Raw genomic sequence first — 17,237 nt, forward strand, 5'->3', positions numbered from 1 at the left:
TTTGTTTTCCTTCATTGCCTGTCTTATTATGCATGCATATTCCTATAATTACTTAGTCTCACATTAGATATTTAGTAAACTAGATATTAATATATAAATATATTTCTATGATAAATAACTAAAATAGAGACCCATTATGTTTGGCCCAATAAGATATAATATCTTTTAAATTTGACCCGTTATATTAGGCCCATGATGCCTAACCCAAGCATGATATTTGATAGAACAGTAACATGCTATAATTTTTTAGCTCGGGCTTGAATCTGATCCGATCCGAATAATTGGTGAGTCAGTTCGTGAATAAATATTTAAACTTGATAAGCCGAGAAAACCTGGCCGGCTCAATGATCACCCTTAAGTGTCTCTACTAATATATCGTTGCATAGATGCAATGGATGGGCAATCCAATCATCCTGCCAATCAATATCAGGCCAAGCATCCAAAGCTAATAAGTTCATCACAAGATTCACAACGCCTACTACGTTTCCTTCTCTCTCATTCAAACCATTTCCTCTCTCTCCTCCAATAATATGAACCTCTTTTTGGTATCATCTATATCTATCATCTTGAGAGACAAAAGTTTAATTAGCATCGGATGCTAATTTGTAATCCCTCAAGCAACTACTCGCCTTTTCTCCTCCATTTCCCCCCATAGGACTTCCCCTCTTGCCTCACTTATTTGCTCATCCTTTGTCTTGTTAGTGCTATTAATTAGCTCGTTAATTATTTTGGACGTGCTCATAATTCTAACTCACATCTTTAGTTTCTCAAGCAAAACAACTTGGCATTGCATGCAATTGCATCCTTATAAAATAGCCTTACAAACAGCTTGAACACCCACAACATATTAAGAGCTACAAAGAGCAGTATATAACATCAATTTTTTATTTTTTAAGTGTTGCATTTGCATATTGCATTAATTAGTCTCATGGCTGAGGAAAACCAAGTGACCGTAAGCATTGTGAATACTGAAGGCCAAGCACAAGAAGAGAAAGAGACTTCTCATCCTAAACTTGGTTGCCACTCGGACTCGGACTCGGGCTCGGATTCTGACTCTGGTTCTGAATCAGGGAAGGTAAGCATGAGCTTGATTGAATAAACTTGATTTATTTTTTCATAAATAATTGATTATATGTAAGATTGATTATGAAAAAACTTCATTGCTTTAGATATTGGTAAATCAACTCCTTTTTATGAGTATTTGCCAACAAAAAAAAAAAAACCTTCTTAGGTATATAATCGGATTCTTCTCTTTTTCAACAAAAATTTCATTAGTTTATTTGCAAGGGAACGAAAAGGTATGTCATAGAAAAATATAATATTGTTATGATATTGTTTATAAGCTAGAGATGGTTATTTATAAATATATCTTAAGAATAAGGGATTGATTCATACATTTATATAAAGGGAGGTGGTTTATAGTAACAAAGAATGTACATATGCTTATTTTTACCGGTAAAAAGCCCCTAATAAATAGAAATTATGCTTCAAATTTCTTAACATCCATGTCTTAGAAGCTGTCAAGAGGCAAGAAGATCTCCCAAACTCAAGGAGAGAAAGAGGAGGAGAAGAAAAAGAAGCAGCTTAAGAAGAAGAGCAAGAATAACAAATCAAGCAAGAAAAATGAGGGAGTCACAACAAAAGTTATTATAGAGGGTCTTGAGAAGCTCAAACTTAAGAGTTCTGACTCAGACAGTGATTCTGACTCAAAGTCGAGTGATGATTCTGATTCAAAGTCAAGTGATTCTGACTCGAAGTCGAGCGATGATTCTGACTCAACGTCAAGTGGTGATTCTAACTCAACTAGTGATTCTGACTCGAAGTCGAGTGATGATTCTGATTCGAAGTCAAGTGATGATTCTGACTCGAAATCAAGTGACTCTGGATCTAATTCTAGCGACGATTCTAACTCGGTAAGTATAAATTTATATCATCTCTCACTAAATTTTTAGTATAATTATTTAAAATATGAGTCCCTATGCCAAGTGGATATTGTAAATGCTAAGTGTCTCTTAGAAGCAGTCAAGCGACAAGAAGATCTCCAAAACTCAAGGAGAGAAAGAGAAGGAGAAGAAGAAAAAGAAGCAGCTTAAGAAGAAGAGCAAGAATAACAAATCAAGCAAGAAAAATGAGGGAGTCACAACAAAAGTTACTATAGAGGGTCTTGAGAAGCTCAAACTTAAGAGCTCTGACTCGGACAGTGATTCTGACTCGAAGTCGAGTGATGATTCTGATTCAAAGTCAAGTGATTCTGACTCGAAGTCGAGCGATGATTCTGACTCAACGTCAAGTGGTGATTCTAACTCAACTAGTGATTCTGACTCGAAGTCGAGTGATGATTCTGATTCGAAGTCAAGTGATGATTCTGACTCGAAATCAAGTGACTCTGGATCTAATTCTAGCGACGATTCTAACTCGGTAAGTATAAATTTATATCATCTCGTACTAAATTTTTAGTATAATTATTTAAAATATGAGTCCCTATGCCAAGTGGATATTGTAAGTGCTAAGTGTCTCTTAGAAGCAGTCAAGCGACAAGAAGATCTCCAAAACTCAAGGAGAGAAAGAGAAGGAGAAGAAGAAAAAGAAGCAGCTTAAGAAGAAGAGCAAGAATAACAAATCAAGCAAGAAAAATGAGGGAGTCACAACAAAAGTTACTATAGAGGGTCTTGAGAAGCTCAAACTTAAGAGCTCTGACTCGGACAGTGATTCTGACTCGAAGTCGAGTGATGATTCTGATTCAAAGTCAAGTGATTCTGACTCGAAGTCGAGCGATGATTCTGACTCAACGTCAAGTGGTGATTCTAACTCAACTAGTGATTCTGACTCGAAGTCGAGTGATGATTCTGATTCGAAGTCAAGTGATGATTCTGACTCGAAATCAAGTGACTCTGGATCTAATTCTAGCGACGATTCTAACTCGGTAAGTATAAATTTATATCATCTCGTACTAAATTTTTAGTATAATTATTTAAAATATGAGTCCCTATGTCAAGTGGATATTGTAAGTGCTAAGTGTCTCTTAGAAGCAGTCAAGCGACAAGAAGATCTCCAAAACTCAAGGAGAGAAAGAGAAGGAGAAGAAGAAAAAGAAGCAGCTTAAGAAGAAGAGCAAGAATAACAAATCAAGCAAGAAAAATGAGGGAGTCACAACAAAAGTTACTATAGAGGGTCTTGAGAAGCTCAAACTTAAGAGCTCTGACTCGGACAGTGATTCTGACTCGAAGTCGAGTGATGATTCTGACTCAACTAGTGATTCTGTCTCGAAGTCGAGTGATGATTCTGATTCAAAGTCGAGTGATGATTCTGACTCGAAATCAAGTGACTCTGGATCTAATTCTAGCGACGATTCCAACACAGTAAGTATCAATTTATATCATCTCTCACTAAACTTTTAGTATAATTATTTAAAATATGAGTCTCAGTGCCAAGTGGATATTGTAAGTGCTAAGTGTCTCTTATTCGCTATTTTTATCTCTTCTTTTTCCTTATTTTTGAAATAGTCAAGTGATGATGATAAGTCCACGAAGAAGATCAACAAGCACAGAGCAAATGTGGTAAAGAAAAAGTTGCTAGGAGGTAACGATAAAGTAGAGGAGAAAAACGATAAAGCTATGGAAGAAAAGGATTCTTCAAAGAAAGAAAAAGACAGAGAAGAGAAGAAGACAGATGAGATTAAGCATCATATGGAAGCATCAGCGGTCACTAAAATTACAAAAATTAGTAGCGATAAAAAGGAGGAGGATTTCTTCGACAAAAAGAATTGAGATATTAGGGAAAAGGGAAAAAAAAAAGATGTCTGTGAACATAGTGTGTATGTGTGATTGGTGTGTTTGTTTATTTTTATTCATTTTTTTATCTTTTATTTTCTTGTGTGTGGTTTGGATGCTTTTCAACCAGTAAAGTACTGTACAGAGTTTATTTCATAAGGAAATATGTATGTTTTCCATATGAATAAATAATTAGTTCCATGTATAAAATAATCAAATTCGAGTGTTGCAGCTTGTTATTCTTTATTTTAGGAATGATTTTTTTTTTTAAATTCTGAAATATATTCTTATTTCATAATAACAGTTAGATATTATAATAACCCTATTTTAGAATACAAATACTATTTATTAAAATTACATCTTATACTATATACTAATTTACTCTTAATATCTATTTCACAAACTTATTTTATATCAAATCAAAAGGTATCTATAATAATTTAATAAAAAAATATTTTTTTATTAATTTCTTCACTTATATCACATGAACGGTAATTATTACACTCTTATTTAAAATACAAGTAAACATAAAAATAATTATTCTTAAAAAAAACTCATTTTAAAAATAATAAAAGATTTTAGAATTAACTTTATTCTTGAAGTATATAAAGTGTTATGTGATGCAATCTTCGTTACAATAAATTTTAATATTATCATTACAATTTTTTCTATAAAAAGTTGTTACTTAAAATTTTAATATAAAATATAATAATAATTATTTTTTATCGACTTAAGATTTTAGAGTATTTGATTCAACAATATAAATTATAAATCTAGAATGGCGAAGTCAGTCACAAAGTCACCCAAGGTGTTATCAATTTTTATCCCCAAGGAAACATTTTAGGGTTTTTTTTTGATATATTTGCCATTGGGAACTTTCGAAATATCATATATTATCACTATATTTTTCAAAATATTATAATTGCACCGACATATTGTGATATTTTAAAAACATACTTAAAACACAACTTAGATAAAATATTTTATATTGCATAAATTATTAAAAATAATTTGAAAGTTATCAGATACTATGCTCAATACTATAGTGCAATAATATATCTAATTGGTAAATATTTTATGTGTATTTATTAGCCTTAATAACAATCTATTAGCAGAAATACTCTATTGAAGAATTAAACATGATGGCAATTTCCAAACATTCAAAAGATTTTAGTGCCATCCTTAACTTAATTACTATTTAGAAATCCATCCTCATGCCATGCACTTCTTTTTGGTATTTATCTATATCTATCATCTTGAGACAAAAGTTTAATTAGCATCCGATGCTAATCCCTCAATCAACTATTCGTCCTTTTCCATGAGACTTCCCCTTTTTCTTCAATTATTTGTTCATCGTTTGTCTTGTTAGTGCTACTAATTAGCTTGTTAATTATTTTGGACGTGTTCATGCTTCCAACTCACGTCTTTAGTTTCTCCATCAAAACAACTTGGCATTGCATGCAATTGTATCCTTATAAATAGCCTTACAAACTACTTGAACACCCACAAGATATTAAGAGCTACAAAGAGCAGCATATAATATCAATTTTATTTATATATTTTAAGTGTTGGATTGGCATATTATATTTAGTAGTCTCATGGCTGAGGTGAACCAAGTGCCCATAAGCATTGTGAATATTGAGGAAGAAGAGATATCTCCTGCTAAGCTTGGCTGCCACTCCTCCGGCTCAGACTCGGGCTTAAATACTGGTTCAGGTTCTGGTTCTAATTCGAGTAAAGTAAGCGTAAGCTTGATATGATAAATCTTTTTTTCATAAGTAATTGCTTATATTTTAGATTTATTATGAAATCTTTTGTCGCTTTTAGATATTGGTAAATCAATTCCTTTTTATGAGTATTTGCGGAAAAATTTCTTTCGAAGGTATACAATTAGATTATTCTTTTCTTTCTTTTACCAAAAATGCGTTCGAGTAGGTTTGTTTGCAAGGAAAAAGAAGTATGTTGCAGAGGAAAAAAATTGTTAGAATACTAGCTATGCGGGAGAGATGGTTATTTACAAATATGACTTAAGAACAAGGAATCGATTCATAAATTTAGAAAAAGGGAGGTGGATTTTAGTCATAAAGGTTAAGATTTAGATGCTTATTTTACGTGTAGAAAAAACCTAAATCAATACAAGTTATGCTTTAGATTTTTTGACATCTATATCTTGGAAGCAGTCAAGCAGTAAGAAGATCTCCAAAACTTCAGGAGAGAAGGAGAAGAAGAAGACGAAGCTCAAGCTCAAGGGGAAAAGCAAGAATAACAAATCAAGCAAAAAAATTGAGGGAGTCACAGAAAATGTTACTATAGAGGGTCTTGACAAGCTCGAATGTAAAAGCTCCGATTCGAACAGTGATTCTGACTCGAAATCAAGTGGTGATTCTGACTCAAAATCGAGCAAGTCTGGATCTAAGTCAAGTGACTCCGGATCTAAGTCTAGTGACGATTCTAACTCGGTAAGCATACATTTATATTATCTCTCGCTTAATTTTTAGTATACTTATTTTAGAGATGTCAGTGTGAAGTGAATTTTATAAGTGCTTATGTACCTCTTATTCACTTATTTACTAATTTTTTCCTTTTTTTTAAATAGTCGAGCGATGATGACAAGTCCAAGAAAAAGATCAACAAGAATAAAACAGACGTGGTAAAGGAAAAGTCACTAGAAGATAAAAATGAAGTCGAGGAGAAAAATGATAAAGCTATCGAAGAAGAAAAGGATTTTCCGAAAGAAGAAAAACATGAAGAAGAGAAGAAGATAGACTAAGCACTAGCGGTCACTGAAGTCACAAAAATTGATGACGATAATAAGAAAGAGGATTTCGTCGACAAAAAGAATTAAGATATCAAAATAAAAATACAAGAAAAAAAAAGAGATGTCAGGATCTTAATAAGAAGCAGCCTCCCATGATCATAGTGTGTGTATGATTGCTGTGTTTATATATTTTTATGTATCTATATCTTTTATTTTCTTGTGTGTGGTTTGGATGCTTTTATTCTTCAAATAAAGTATTGTACAAGGTTTATCTCATGAGAAATTATGTACTTTATACATATGAATAAATGATTAATTCTATGTATTAAATAATGAAATGCTAGAGTTGCAGCTTATAATTCTTTATCAGATAAAATCAGCATTGCTACAAATAGGCATTTGTGAAAATTTCTAAAACATCATAAAATTGCCACTATATTTTTCAAAATATTTCAATTGCACTGAAATAATTGTGATCTCTTAATAACATAAATCCTTGAGTTTCTAACCAAATATTTAAAATACAACATAGATAATAAAAAAATTCCAAACTCGAGAAGGAGGATAGTTTAGTTATTTACATATATTTACAAACCTTAATAATAATCTATTACTAATATTTTATTAAGAAAATAAAACATTATGGCAATTTCCAAACAGTCAAAGGATTTTAATGCCATCCTAAATTTATTTCCTATTTAGAAATCCATCCTCATGCCATGCAATATTATGCCAACATCTTCTACCATTAGAGACATTAATAATAATAATTCTCTCCAATGTATATTCATAATACTTGATCAACTAATTAAGTTATTCTTTATTAAATCTAATACCACTCATATATTCAACATATCCTATTGCATGAAATGCACATTTTAAGCCCCACAGTCTTCCTTTCCTGCCACCCTTCAGTCCTGGCTTCCATCAATGCTACTGTAGGTGTTAAATTATTCTCTGGCAAAATTATGTTTTCCTCCAGAATATTTGCAATCCAGCCCTTGAGCCCTGGTATCCGATGCCAAGTGTCGAACGCCGATTCGCCATTGCTCCAATTATTTAGAATGAGACCTTCTCTCCCTCAAATTATTTGTGTTCATAATTCCCCCTCTCAATGATCAAAAGGTGGCATTTCGTTCAATTACTTCCCTATAAATAGCCCCCATATCTAAAACTTAGCACTACAAGAAGTATTCATAAAACATTATAAGATATATATATATATACATAGATATTTTCGTTAGCTTGCATTATATTCTCATTCGTCTCAAATGGCTGCCACCAATGTTGTCGTCGGCAAAGCTCAAACAGAAGAAGTTGAAGTGAAAGATGATGGTGTTCCTGCTGACATTGAGTGTCACTCGGATTCGAGCTCCAAATCCGGCTCTGGTTCTAATTCTGGTTCTGATTCTGACAAGGTAAATTTGAGCATAATTAAATCTATAAAAAATTAAATTGAAGTTTCGAAAACTCAACTAATCCAATCTTTTTTTTTTTGTTTGCTTATTGTTCTCATCTTTAGAAGAAGTCAGACAAGAAAGACAAAAATGACAAGAAGAAAAAGAAAAAGAAGAGCCTGAAGGCGCAGAGCAAGAATAGCAAGTCGAGCAAGAAAATAGAGGGAGTCACTGCAAATGTTAACGAAGAAAATCCTGACAAGCTCGAATGTAAAAGCTCTGATTCGGACAGTGGCTCTGACTCCAAATCCGGCTCGGTAATATTAAATATAATTACGACGATCAAAATGCTAACGCAATTTCTTAGATTTTTTTTTATAAATTATTCTAATCTTTTCTTATTTTTATTTCTTACTTTCCTGCGACAGTCGAGCGGTGATGATAAATCCAGCAAGAAAAAGAAAGGGAAAAATGAGGCGTTAAAGGAAGAACCTACCGGAGGAAAAATAGAAGAAGAGAAGAAAACCGATGAAGCTACAAAGGAGAAGAAACCAATTGAAGAAGAAGGGAAGGAGGAGAATAAAGTTAATGTGGAAGCAACTCCATCAAGTGAAACTGAGAAGAAAGAAGAAGCTACAAAATAAAGAATTATATTTGCAAAGCAAAATGAAGAAGCTATTTGCATGGAGGAAATTGCCAGAATAAGGAGCAGCATTTGAGTGATGGCTGTTGTTTTATTTCTCTTGTGTGTGGTTTGCAAGTTTTCATTATATGAATAAGTACTATACAAAGTTTATAATTGGTCATGGTTTTTTATTATATATCTCCATAAATAAGTAGTAGAAATAATTTATTTTTATTTCTTTTTTTTTCTTCAGAGCAAAGTGAAAATTTAATGGTATAAATAAAAAATAACCTTACTTTTATGGTTGTATTTGCAAAAAATATTTTCTATGTGTATATTTGCAGAATATTCTTTTCTTTTAATGATAAAAAAAATGAGCGGTTATTTGCAAATATACTAACTGGGAGTCTGGGAGTAGATTCGTAGATTTGTAATAAGGTTAAAATGTGGGTGGTTATTTGCAAAACAACTGCAACCCATTTATTATAAAGAAATTTATTTTCCAAATTTCGTTATAAAAAATGGGTTCGGTCTTTGCACAGACCCGTGTCGATTTAATTTTGTTGAATTCGAACTCAGATCTATTTTTAAATTAAATTTATTATTATATTTTCCACCCATTTATCATCCTATATTGTCGCATTCAAATTCATATTCAATTTCGGATTCCTTATGAGTAATCAATATACTATGAAATTTTAAATAATATAATAATCTTATTCCAAAGTAAAAAATTAGAGCATAATACTTTAATTATCTCACATAAAATAATACGAGCTTAACATGTTAAGTAAATATAATAATACTAGAAAGATTATGTTCCCGAGAGACTTTGAGATCATTCATACTCTTATCAGAATTAGAGTAATCTAAGACTTCTAATTATATAATTTATGTATTAGATTATAAAAAAGGAAAATTTTGTATATAGCACCATGCTTTATAACATAATTATGACTTACACTCTATATTTTCACTATTTATAAATTAAGTGTTATGATTTAATGAATATTTATAGAAAATACCATATGTTAGATTTGAGCTAACATATTCCGTTAAATAGAGATATTTTATTTTTAAAATAACTAAAATGCTCTTAGTATGACTTGGTTGAGGATATTTTTCGTAATTTTTTTAGTTTAGTTAACTTAACTCGGATATTTGGTTAAATTTAACTAACTAATCTAACATCATGGTGTTTTTTTTACACATATTCGTTAAATTATATGGCTCGATTTGTAAATAGTGAAAATATAAGGTGTAAACCACAATTTTATTAAAAAATAGGGTATTTTATACAAATTTCTCCGAAAATTATTTATCGATATGAACTCTAATCCGAATCTGGTTGAACTCAAAACTAACTTATACTGAATTCAAATAATTTATTATAACAAAATTTATTAGTAGAACTCCGATCGAATTTAGTATCGAATAATTTAGCTCTGGTTAAACCCCTACATGCAATCGATGCAATAGCGTGCATCCGATAGTACACCCAGACTGACTCGAGCATGTTAGCTCGCACCGAGTCCATGCCCTAGGTTTCACAAAATAATGTAATCATATTCCAATGCCAATCAAATGAAATATTACATATGTGGCCTTGTGTCTTCCTTTGCCTGTCATCCTCCAAATCCTAGCATCCAATGCTACCGCAAAGTATTAATTATTTTCCCACGAAGTAATTATGTGAGAATCTTTTCCATCCAACCTTGGAGCCCTAGTATCCAATGCCCCATCAAATAACCTATTCGCCCTCTCTCCTATAACCTTTTTCTCCCTTAATTATTTGTGAATTTTGTCTTATTTTTATCCAATTGGTTTGTTAATTATTTTGGATGCCTTCATAATAGCCTCTCAATGATCAAAAGATGGCATTTACTTCACTTGCATCCTTATAAATAGTCTCTCATATGCCAAAAACTTAGTACTCCGAAAAATATCTAAAAATATTATAAACTTTTCTACTTGCATTTCATGGCCGCCACTGTTGTTGCCGTCGATAAGGCTCAAGCAGGAGAAGGTGTAACAAAAGGCGAGATTGTTCCTACTAAGCTTGCTTGCCACTCCTCTGACTCGGATTCAAGCTCCGATTCTGATTCTAATTCTGGCTCGAATTCTGATTCTAATTCTGGCTCGAATTCTGATTCTGATAAGGTAAATTTAAATTCAAATAAATTAGAAGTTTTGAGAAATCAAAATATTATGTACTTCATGTTCTTATCATTTTATTATTTGAAAACAGAAAAAGAGCTCAAAAACTCAAGGAGAAAATCAGAATGAAAAGAAGAAGAAAAAGCAGCTCCTTAATGCGAAGAGCAAGAACAGCAAATTCGTTAAGAAAAGAGGGGAAATCATAGCAAATGTTGATCGGGGTGGTCTTGACAAGCTCGAATGTAAAAGTGCCAGCTCAGACAGCGATTCCGACTCTAAATCTAACTCGGTAAAATTAAGTTAATTAGAATTTAAAGTTTTATGTTAAACTTATATGAAATAAAAATATGGCTTATTCTTTTACCTTTTTTTGTTTCCTATTTTTCTACAATAGTCGAGCGACGATGACAAATCTAGCGATAAGCTCAAGGAGATGGACAATAAGATACTGAAAGAATCGAGAGAACAAAAAATAAATCAAGAAAAGAAAAAGGATGAAGATGCAGAGGAGAAGAATCTCTTAGATCCCATTGAAAAGATAGGAGAAGAGGAGGAGAAAATTAACGAGATCGAAAATAAAGAAGCCGCAAAGGAGAAGAGCTTTTTTCAAAAAATGTTAATGATAATAATATGCATGTAATGATTTGAGTGATGGTTGGTTTATTTATATTTTCACTCTCGTGTTTTTTAACTTCATGTTTTTATTCTAGGAATATATGTATTTGTATAAAGTTTATTCATTGACGTAAATGTTTTTATGCATATGAGCTATGAGCATCACAAGGGCCAAGCGTTATTTAAGATAATATAATGTTTATTCTAAAATTTTGGATAATCTTTTTATAGATAACCACCCATGTTTTGGATTTATTTATTAATACCTCCTCCCCTTTAGATATTTGTTAATCAAATTCCACTTTTTATTATTATTATTATGCTATACTTAGAATATTCAATTATTACAATAACGCCCTTCAAGAGGTTTACTACAAGGTGAGAAAAAGAAGAGGACTGTGTTCATTACAGTATGCCGTGCGAGCTAACCAAAGGTGGCTATTTGCAATAATGTTAAAGTATAGGTGGTTATTTGCAATAATGTTCCCGGTAAAAGAAGGGCATAATATTACTTGGATCCAAATTCGATTGGGCCGGGTATCGGATTCGGATCCACTATAAACCTCGTCTCAAGGAGTTAAACCCCTTCTCCTTCCTCGCCGGAAATCTAAAACCCAAAACCTAGAAGACGAAGAAGAAGGAAAGCAAAACGAAATGGGTAAGCTTCCTCCTTCCATGCGATCCGCGAAGCTTCCCCTCTCGCTCCTCAAATCTTCTGCTTCGTCTTCTTCCCCTCCTCCTCCTCCTAAACCCTATTTCCCAGTCCCCAGATCCTCTCTCAAGACCAAAACGAAGAAGAAACCCCAAGTTCAAGCGCAAACCCAAGCCGCGCCGGTTCCCCTCTTCCACTCCCCTCTCCTCGCCGATGCCATCTCCCTATCCACCTCCCTCCTCTCCTCCTCCTCCCCTTCCATCTCCCCCAACTCCCTCCTCCAATCGTTCTGCGACGCCGGCGCCTCCCCCGCCGACGCCATCTCCCTCTTCCTCCACCTCTCACCTTCCTTTTTCCTCCCCGACCGTTCCACTTTCCACCTCCTCCTCGCCCACTCCTGCCTTTCTTCTTCCTCCCCTTCATCAACCTTCCAAGTTCTTAATCTCATGTCCTCCGCCGGCCTTCCTCCCGAAGCCTCCTCCATCGACCTCGCCGTCCGCGCATTGATCTCCGCCTCCCGCCTCGACGACGCCTGTGAATTCATCCGCCGAGTGATCCGCCTGGAGCCCAAACCCGTCATGCCCGACGTGTATTCGTATAATTTCCTCATCCGCCGCCTCGCTCGTGCCCGCCCCGTCTCCTCCGTATACTCATTCATCGATGAGCTCTGTCGTGACGCCGGCCTTAAACCCGACCTTGTCACGTTCACCATCCTAATTGACGCTGTTTGCCACGGGAGGAATCTCCGTGAGGCAATGCGGCTTCTTGGCGTTCTTGCGGATGCCGGGTTCAAGCCTGATTGCTATGTTTATAATACGATTATGAAGGGGTACTGTATGCTGGATGAGTGCGGCGGGGTCATGGAGGTATACAATCGGATGAAGGACGAGGGTGTGGAACCCGACTTAGTGACGTACAATACGCTTGTTTACGGGCTCTCGAAGGCCGGGATGGTCAGCCAGGCGAGGAAATTCTTGAATGTGATGGCCGAGATGGGGCATTTCCCGGACACGGTCACGTATACAGCGCTGATGAGTGGGATGTGTAGGAAAGGTGACGCCTTGGGGGCAGTTGCACTGCTGGGTGAGATGGAGGAGAAGGGTTGCAGCCCAAATGAGTGCACTTATAACACCCTTCTTATGGGATTGTGCAAGGCCAAGTGCTTGGAGAAGGGGGTGGAACTGTATAAGGTGATGACAGCGAAGGGCATGAAGCTGGATTCACCAGCTTATGCGACGTTTGTGAGGGCGTTGTGTCGGGCAAATAGGGTCTCCGAGGCGTATGAGGTGTTTGATTATGTGCTTGGTAGCAAGAGCTTAACGGATGTGACTGCTTACACGGCGTTGGAGAGCTCTCTCAAGTGGCTGAGAAAGGCAAAAGCATAGCTTATCATTGGTTAGTTTTGATCCATGGACCACCTTGTTTTATGTTGTTTTTCTTAGTTGCTAACTGATTATGCTGAAGTTTGTGTTTGTTAGAATCAGGCAATTAAGCCCAGATATGTGCTAAGGCCTCAGGCTCGTTAGGCTCTTAGTTTTCAATTCTTATAAAAATCTAAATTTCTTGTGGAAAGATGAGCAACATTTGGTGTATGGCATGGTTATACTGGAAACTACGCTGAAAATGTCTCATTTGGACACTTTAATTTTAATGAGTTTTCACATACATTAACCTGAGCTGTTTATATGTTTCACTGTTTGATATGTTAGTTAGCGGGTACTATTTTTTTCTCTTTTGGACCATGTAGTTGATCCAGATATGCCAATTTTTTTCGATGATATTTTTCTATCCTTCCATTTATTCATTTCTGTAACATGTGAAAGAATATCATTTCATTATATTATTGGATAGTGCAACATTATATATGGCTGATTGTAGAAAAATGGCGCTTCCATGACCCAATTATGCCCAAATATTTGAGACATATAGGCTATAGGTGTTGTGTAAGATGTTTGAGACATATGGGCTATAGGTGTTGTGTAAGATGAAAGGCTCAAAGGCAGGAACTTGCTGTCTTTCAGCAATTTGGTTGTGCTTTTATTTTGTTTGGTATATATTTCATTTGTGAAAGATGGGCTCTTAGTCTTGTTCCTTTTTTGTTTCTTTGGCAGCTGAATAAGCGAGGAATAAATAGGCAAAGCTTATGTGGTGGTTCACTGAATCATTTTTCAAGGTTGAAGAAATGCAGTCAAACTCAGATTCAAGCCATTTTTGAAGGTATTATTCTTGGTGAAATAGAAGCATAATCTGGTATTCCTTTACCATGTCAATTTAGAAGACGTATACTGCAACGTCAACCGAGGCAAAATTTTGCATTTCAGATTCTTGTTTGCATGGAATGATTGATATTGGCTACAATCCAGCCCCTATTTACAGCATCATACGACAAAAGGTGATACAGTGCTGATTTATTCCTGGCAAAACAATTATATCTGTCCATCAAACCATTATCAGAAACTCTTCTTAGGAGGCATTCTCCATGCACCATGAGCTGTGGCATTCATAAAAGCAGTAAGATGGCTGAAGTCATTTGGAGCAGCTATATGTTCATGGCACTTGAGATCTAAGATGAACATTTGGGCCAGCAGGTGTCATGGTGAAGTTTACCATCTCTCTTATTAGAGATTTTTCATAATTCCTGTATGTGTAACTGATGCAATGAGCTACTTTACTCCCACCTTTGTCAGAGTAACTTTTGGTGCTATTTATATCAAAGCATAAAGCTACTATTTGTGTTCCATTTTGATTTAATCTTACATGTGCGTGAAGTGTTAAAAATGTCATATGTAACAAAGGAAACTAGTGATGGACATATGTACAGCACGAGTTTTCTATTGGGTCTGTAAGACAAGAAAGGTATCTGTTTCCTATTTCTAAAAGTAGTTGACATTCTGATCCAAGCAAATTGCAAGATCTTAATTCTGATTTATGATTACAATGTTCTTAGTATGTATTATTACTATCAGAGTTTGAGCTACATCGAATTGCTGCCTTTGTGTGTTCATTTCTTAAAAGTACAAATATAATGGACATTGGCCACATCAGAGACTTATCTTCAAGTCCTTTCAAAGTCATGTAATCTTGGAAGAGTTATTTTTAGTTGTGCACTTAGGTTAATGCTCATTTGCACGTTTGCAATTGCAATTTAACATATGAAGCTTGTGCAGTGGATGGCTGCCAATGATTGAAACCTGTAGAAAGAGTTCGGTCACCCACTTCATGAGAAAAATTGCAAGAACAGGAGACCGAAAGTACACGACCTGCTTGGTGAATTGTCTACAAGAACCACGTTGCAAGCCTCAACATACATAGACAGCACAGTTTGTTTTAATCTATCGTTGCTAATACATAAGCATGGGGGCAAAGGGTCAGATCAAGAAGATGCCAGATTCTGAGACCTACATGTTCTTCAGCAACCAAGCAATTGAAGAATTTTATAAGAAACACAAGGGGGTATAGGTTTTCCCTTATCAGATCATAAATGGAGCATTTGTAGTACCCATGTGGTGGATCTTGCTGCTGATAATTGAAGCATGACAGCCTTGTTGCAAACATTTTCCAGTAGAATATAAATTAAGAAGACAAGGTGTTTACAACAATGTCTGCAAGAACCGTGTTGGAAAGCAAGACCTACATGGACAGATCATGGGAGTCGGTTTAATGGGATTCTTGTTGTCTCCCCATCTAACTATATCACAATTTGTCATCTTTGTTTATAAGTAGGGGCAGCCAAAGCATCAATTCAGCAATCATCTCTTCCTCTCTTCTTCAATAGCCATACAACAAAAGATAGTCCTTGCAAGCTTAAGGCGAAAAGATGTCTTGCCATCTGCGATCAACCAGTTTGCCCACAAGACCAAATTCGCTTGTGCTCAAGGTTGAAGAGGAGCTGCAGATGCTAAGAACTTGTATAAATTCGTTCTCCTCAACAGGACCAATGTTGTTTGATGGACTGAAAAAGCTCGGAGATTTGTATAAATACATCGAGGAGCTTCTTTGCTTGCCAAGCAATCAAAGTGGTCTCTCCCATTCCAACCAACAGAACTGGGTGGAGGAAGAACTGGAAGAGTCTGTCAGGTTGCTGGACATTTGCGGTGCAACCCGGAATAACTTGTCTGCCATGAAAGTTCACATTCAAGACCTGCAAATTGCTTTCCGAAGAGGAGGAGAAGCTGCTATTCAAAGCAAACTGCAAGCTTTTGTTCGCTTGGCGAAGAAGGCAAACAAGGATTTCAAGAAGCAGACAAGTAACAAGTGTGGATCTACTACTCCTGTTAAAGAGGAGTGTGATTCCTTAAAGATGGTTAGACTCTTGATAGATGCTAGAGAGATCGCTATCTCTCTTTTTCAATCTATTCTATCATTTTTCACAAAACAAATGGTTAAAGAAAGGACTAGCAAATGGTCGTTTGTCTCAATGACATTCCACAAGAGGAAACCGGCATGCGGCGAGGCAAAAGTGGAGGATGATGCCTCAATCTTCTCTTATTCTTGCAAGGATTTGGACGACGAGAGTGTATTGAGAGCTCAAAAGCAATTGCAGTCATTGGAGATCAGCATAGAAGGTCTAGGCAATGGATTTGAATGCTTGTTCAGGCGTATGATCCAATGCAGAGTTTCTCTTCTAAATATCTGCAGCTCATAAGATCTCTCTTGAGACCTCATACTTCTTGTACACAGATCAGCATCCGCGTTTTATTGGATTCACTGATCCTTTTGTATACAACTCGAATTTATATCTGATTTTATACAATCACGAGAATCTTTGTTATTCTCAGGTTCTTCTCATGATCTTGTTAATTGCCATTTGCTACTCAATAATCCTGTGAACTACTCTATGGTATTGGAAGGCATCATTGTTGGCAATTAAACTGTTAAACTTTAAAGTTTTCGTGATTGATCATAAGATGAACAGGAGAGTGTATAAGTCTAAACAATGCCATATGCTTGTCTAAATCCTTTAAAACAATTAAGTTTTTTACTGATCCTAGACAATTATTGTGAAGAACTTTATGATTTGATTGCTTAGTTCAACTGCTTAGTTAGGTTAGTTGATAACTCGATAGTGTGATTTAAAGGAGGTTTGATTAAAGATATGTCTCAACAAAATATAAAATTTGAAATTTAAAATATACGGCTTAATATATTAACTAAAGTTTAATGAGAATTAGCTTTTTATTTAATTCATATACATAAAATAAAAATAAAATATTTAAAACAACTTAAATAATTTAATATTAGACTCATTTTAAAGATCTCGATG

The 17,237-nt window shown here is 35.0% G+C and overlaps 5 protein-coding genes across 17 annotated transcripts; all 5 read left to right on the forward strand.

Annotated features, from left to right (window-relative positions):
- The first annotated feature begins 861 nt into the window (after positions 1-861).
- On the forward strand, positions 862-3,949 carry LOC140773631 (uncharacterized). 8 transcript variants are annotated; one of them, XM_073116342.1, is made up of 6 exons: positions 862-1,075; positions 1,515-1,913; positions 2,017-2,418; positions 2,522-2,923; positions 3,033-3,359; positions 3,504-3,949. In XM_073116342.1, the coding sequence occupies exons 1-6, from the start codon at positions 929-931 to the stop codon at positions 3,765-3,767; spliced, it is 1,941 nt and encodes a 646-aa protein (XP_072972443.1). In that variant the 5' UTR covers positions 862-928; the 3' UTR covers positions 3,768-3,949. The 8 variants fall into 8 exon arrangements, with proteins under 8 accessions (XP_072972443.1, XP_072972451.1, XP_072972436.1 ...); XM_073116350.1 differs by having other exon boundaries at positions 2,528-2,923; positions 3,027-3,359; XM_073116335.1 differs by having other exon boundaries at positions 2,023-2,418; positions 3,027-3,359.
- Positions 3,950-5,288: 1,339 nt separating this feature from the next.
- Positions 5,289-8,724, forward strand: LOC140768390 (uncharacterized). 5 transcript variants are annotated; one of them, XR_012105761.1, is made up of 5 exons: positions 5,289-5,515; positions 5,951-6,229; positions 6,367-7,946; positions 8,051-8,242; positions 8,354-8,724. XR_012105761.1 is itself a non-coding variant. In XM_073108664.1 (3 exons), the coding sequence occupies exons 1-3, from the start codon at positions 7,800-7,802 to the stop codon at positions 8,567-8,569; spliced, it is 552 nt and encodes a 183-aa protein (XP_072964765.1). In that variant the 5' UTR covers positions 7,711-7,799; the 3' UTR covers positions 8,570-8,724. The 5 variants fall into 5 exon arrangements, 2 of the variants coding, with proteins under 2 accessions (XP_072964765.1, XP_072964760.1); XR_012105762.1 differs by having other exon boundaries at positions 8,054-8,242; XR_012105763.1 differs by having other exon boundaries at positions 5,289-5,509.
- Positions 8,725-10,530: 1,806 nt separating this feature from the next.
- On the forward strand, positions 10,531-11,489 carry LOC140774996 (uncharacterized). Its single transcript, XM_073118208.1, has 3 exons — positions 10,531-10,710; positions 10,799-10,996; positions 11,102-11,489. Exons 1-3 carry the CDS (start codon positions 10,531-10,533, stop codon positions 11,345-11,347), a joined length of 624 nt encoding a protein of 207 aa, XP_072974309.1. The 3' UTR covers positions 11,348-11,489.
- Positions 11,490-11,928: 439 nt separating this feature from the next.
- Positions 11,929-15,116, forward strand: LOC140775874 (uncharacterized). Of its 2 annotated transcripts, XR_012106819.1 has the most exons (3): positions 11,929-13,369; positions 14,086-14,191; positions 14,296-15,115. XR_012106819.1 is itself a non-coding variant. In XM_073119354.1 (2 exons), exon 1 carries the CDS (start codon positions 11,977-11,979, stop codon positions 13,357-13,359), a length of 1,383 nt encoding a protein of 460 aa, XP_072975455.1. In that variant the 5' UTR covers positions 11,929-11,976; the 3' UTR covers positions 13,360-13,369; positions 14,086-15,116. The 2 variants fall into 2 exon arrangements, 1 of the variants encoding a protein (XP_072975455.1); XM_073119354.1 differs by having other exon boundaries at positions 14,086-15,116.
- Positions 14,442-16,717, forward strand: LOC140775885 (uncharacterized). The gene is made up of 2 exons (XM_073119370.1): positions 14,442-14,570; positions 15,142-16,717. The coding sequence occupies exon 2, from the start codon at positions 15,792-15,794 to the stop codon at positions 16,617-16,619; it is 828 nt and encodes a 275-aa protein (XP_072975471.1). The 5' UTR covers positions 14,442-14,570; positions 15,142-15,791; the 3' UTR covers positions 16,620-16,717.
- Positions 16,718-17,237: the final 520 nt, after the last annotated feature.

This window comes from Typha angustifolia, chromosome 2 (genome assembly GCF_048772165.1).
Source record: "Typha angustifolia cultivar Huaian chromosome 2, ASM4877216v1, whole genome shotgun sequence".
Lineage (NCBI taxonomy): Eukaryota > Viridiplantae > Streptophyta > Magnoliopsida > Poales > Typhaceae > Typha > Typha angustifolia.

What these genes read in the sequence shown, in the direction of transcription:
- LOC140773631 (XM_073116289.1), top strand. Translation starts at nt 929, where the DNA reads ATGGCTGAGGAAAACCAAGTGACCGTAAGCATTGTGAATACTGAAGGC. An exon ending in CTAGCGACGATTCTAACTCG is followed by an intron (nt 1,914 to 2,016) that starts GTAAGTATAAAT and finishes AGTGTCTCTTAG; the next exon opens with AAGCAGTCAAGCGACAAGAA. An exon ending in CTAGCGACGATTCTAACTCG is followed by an intron (nt 2,419 to 2,521) that starts GTAAGTATAAAT and finishes AGTGTCTCTTAG; the next exon opens with AAGCAGTCAAGCGACAAGAA.
- LOC140768390 (XM_073108659.1), top strand. Translation starts at nt 7,800, where the DNA reads ATGGCTGCCACCAATGTTGTCGTCGGCAAAGCTCAAACAGAAGAAGTT. An exon ending in CTGGTTCTGATTCTGACAAG is followed by an intron (nt 7,947 to 8,050) that starts GTAAATTTGAGC and finishes TCTCATCTTTAG; the next exon opens with AAGAAGTCAGACAAGAAAGA. An exon ending in CTGACTCCAAATCCGGCTCG is followed by an intron (nt 8,243 to 8,353) that starts GTAATATTAAAT and finishes TTCCTGCGACAG; the next exon opens with TCGAGCGGTGATGATAAATC.
- LOC140774996 (XM_073118208.1), top strand. Translation starts at nt 10,531, where the DNA reads ATGGCCGCCACTGTTGTTGCCGTCGATAAGGCTCAAGCAGGAGAAGGT. An exon ending in CGAATTCTGATTCTGATAAG is followed by an intron (nt 10,711 to 10,798) that starts GTAAATTTAAAT and finishes ATTTGAAAACAG; the next exon opens with AAAAAGAGCTCAAAAACTCA. An exon ending in CCGACTCTAAATCTAACTCG is followed by an intron (nt 10,997 to 11,101) that starts GTAAAATTAAGT and finishes TTTCTACAATAG; the next exon opens with TCGAGCGACGATGACAAATC.
- LOC140775874 (XM_073119354.1), top strand. Translation starts at nt 11,977, where the DNA reads ATGGGTAAGCTTCCTCCTTCCATGCGATCCGCGAAGCTTCCCCTCTCG.
- LOC140775885 (XM_073119370.1), top strand. Translation starts at nt 15,792, where the DNA reads ATGTCTTGCCATCTGCGATCAACCAGTTTGCCCACAAGACCAAATTCG.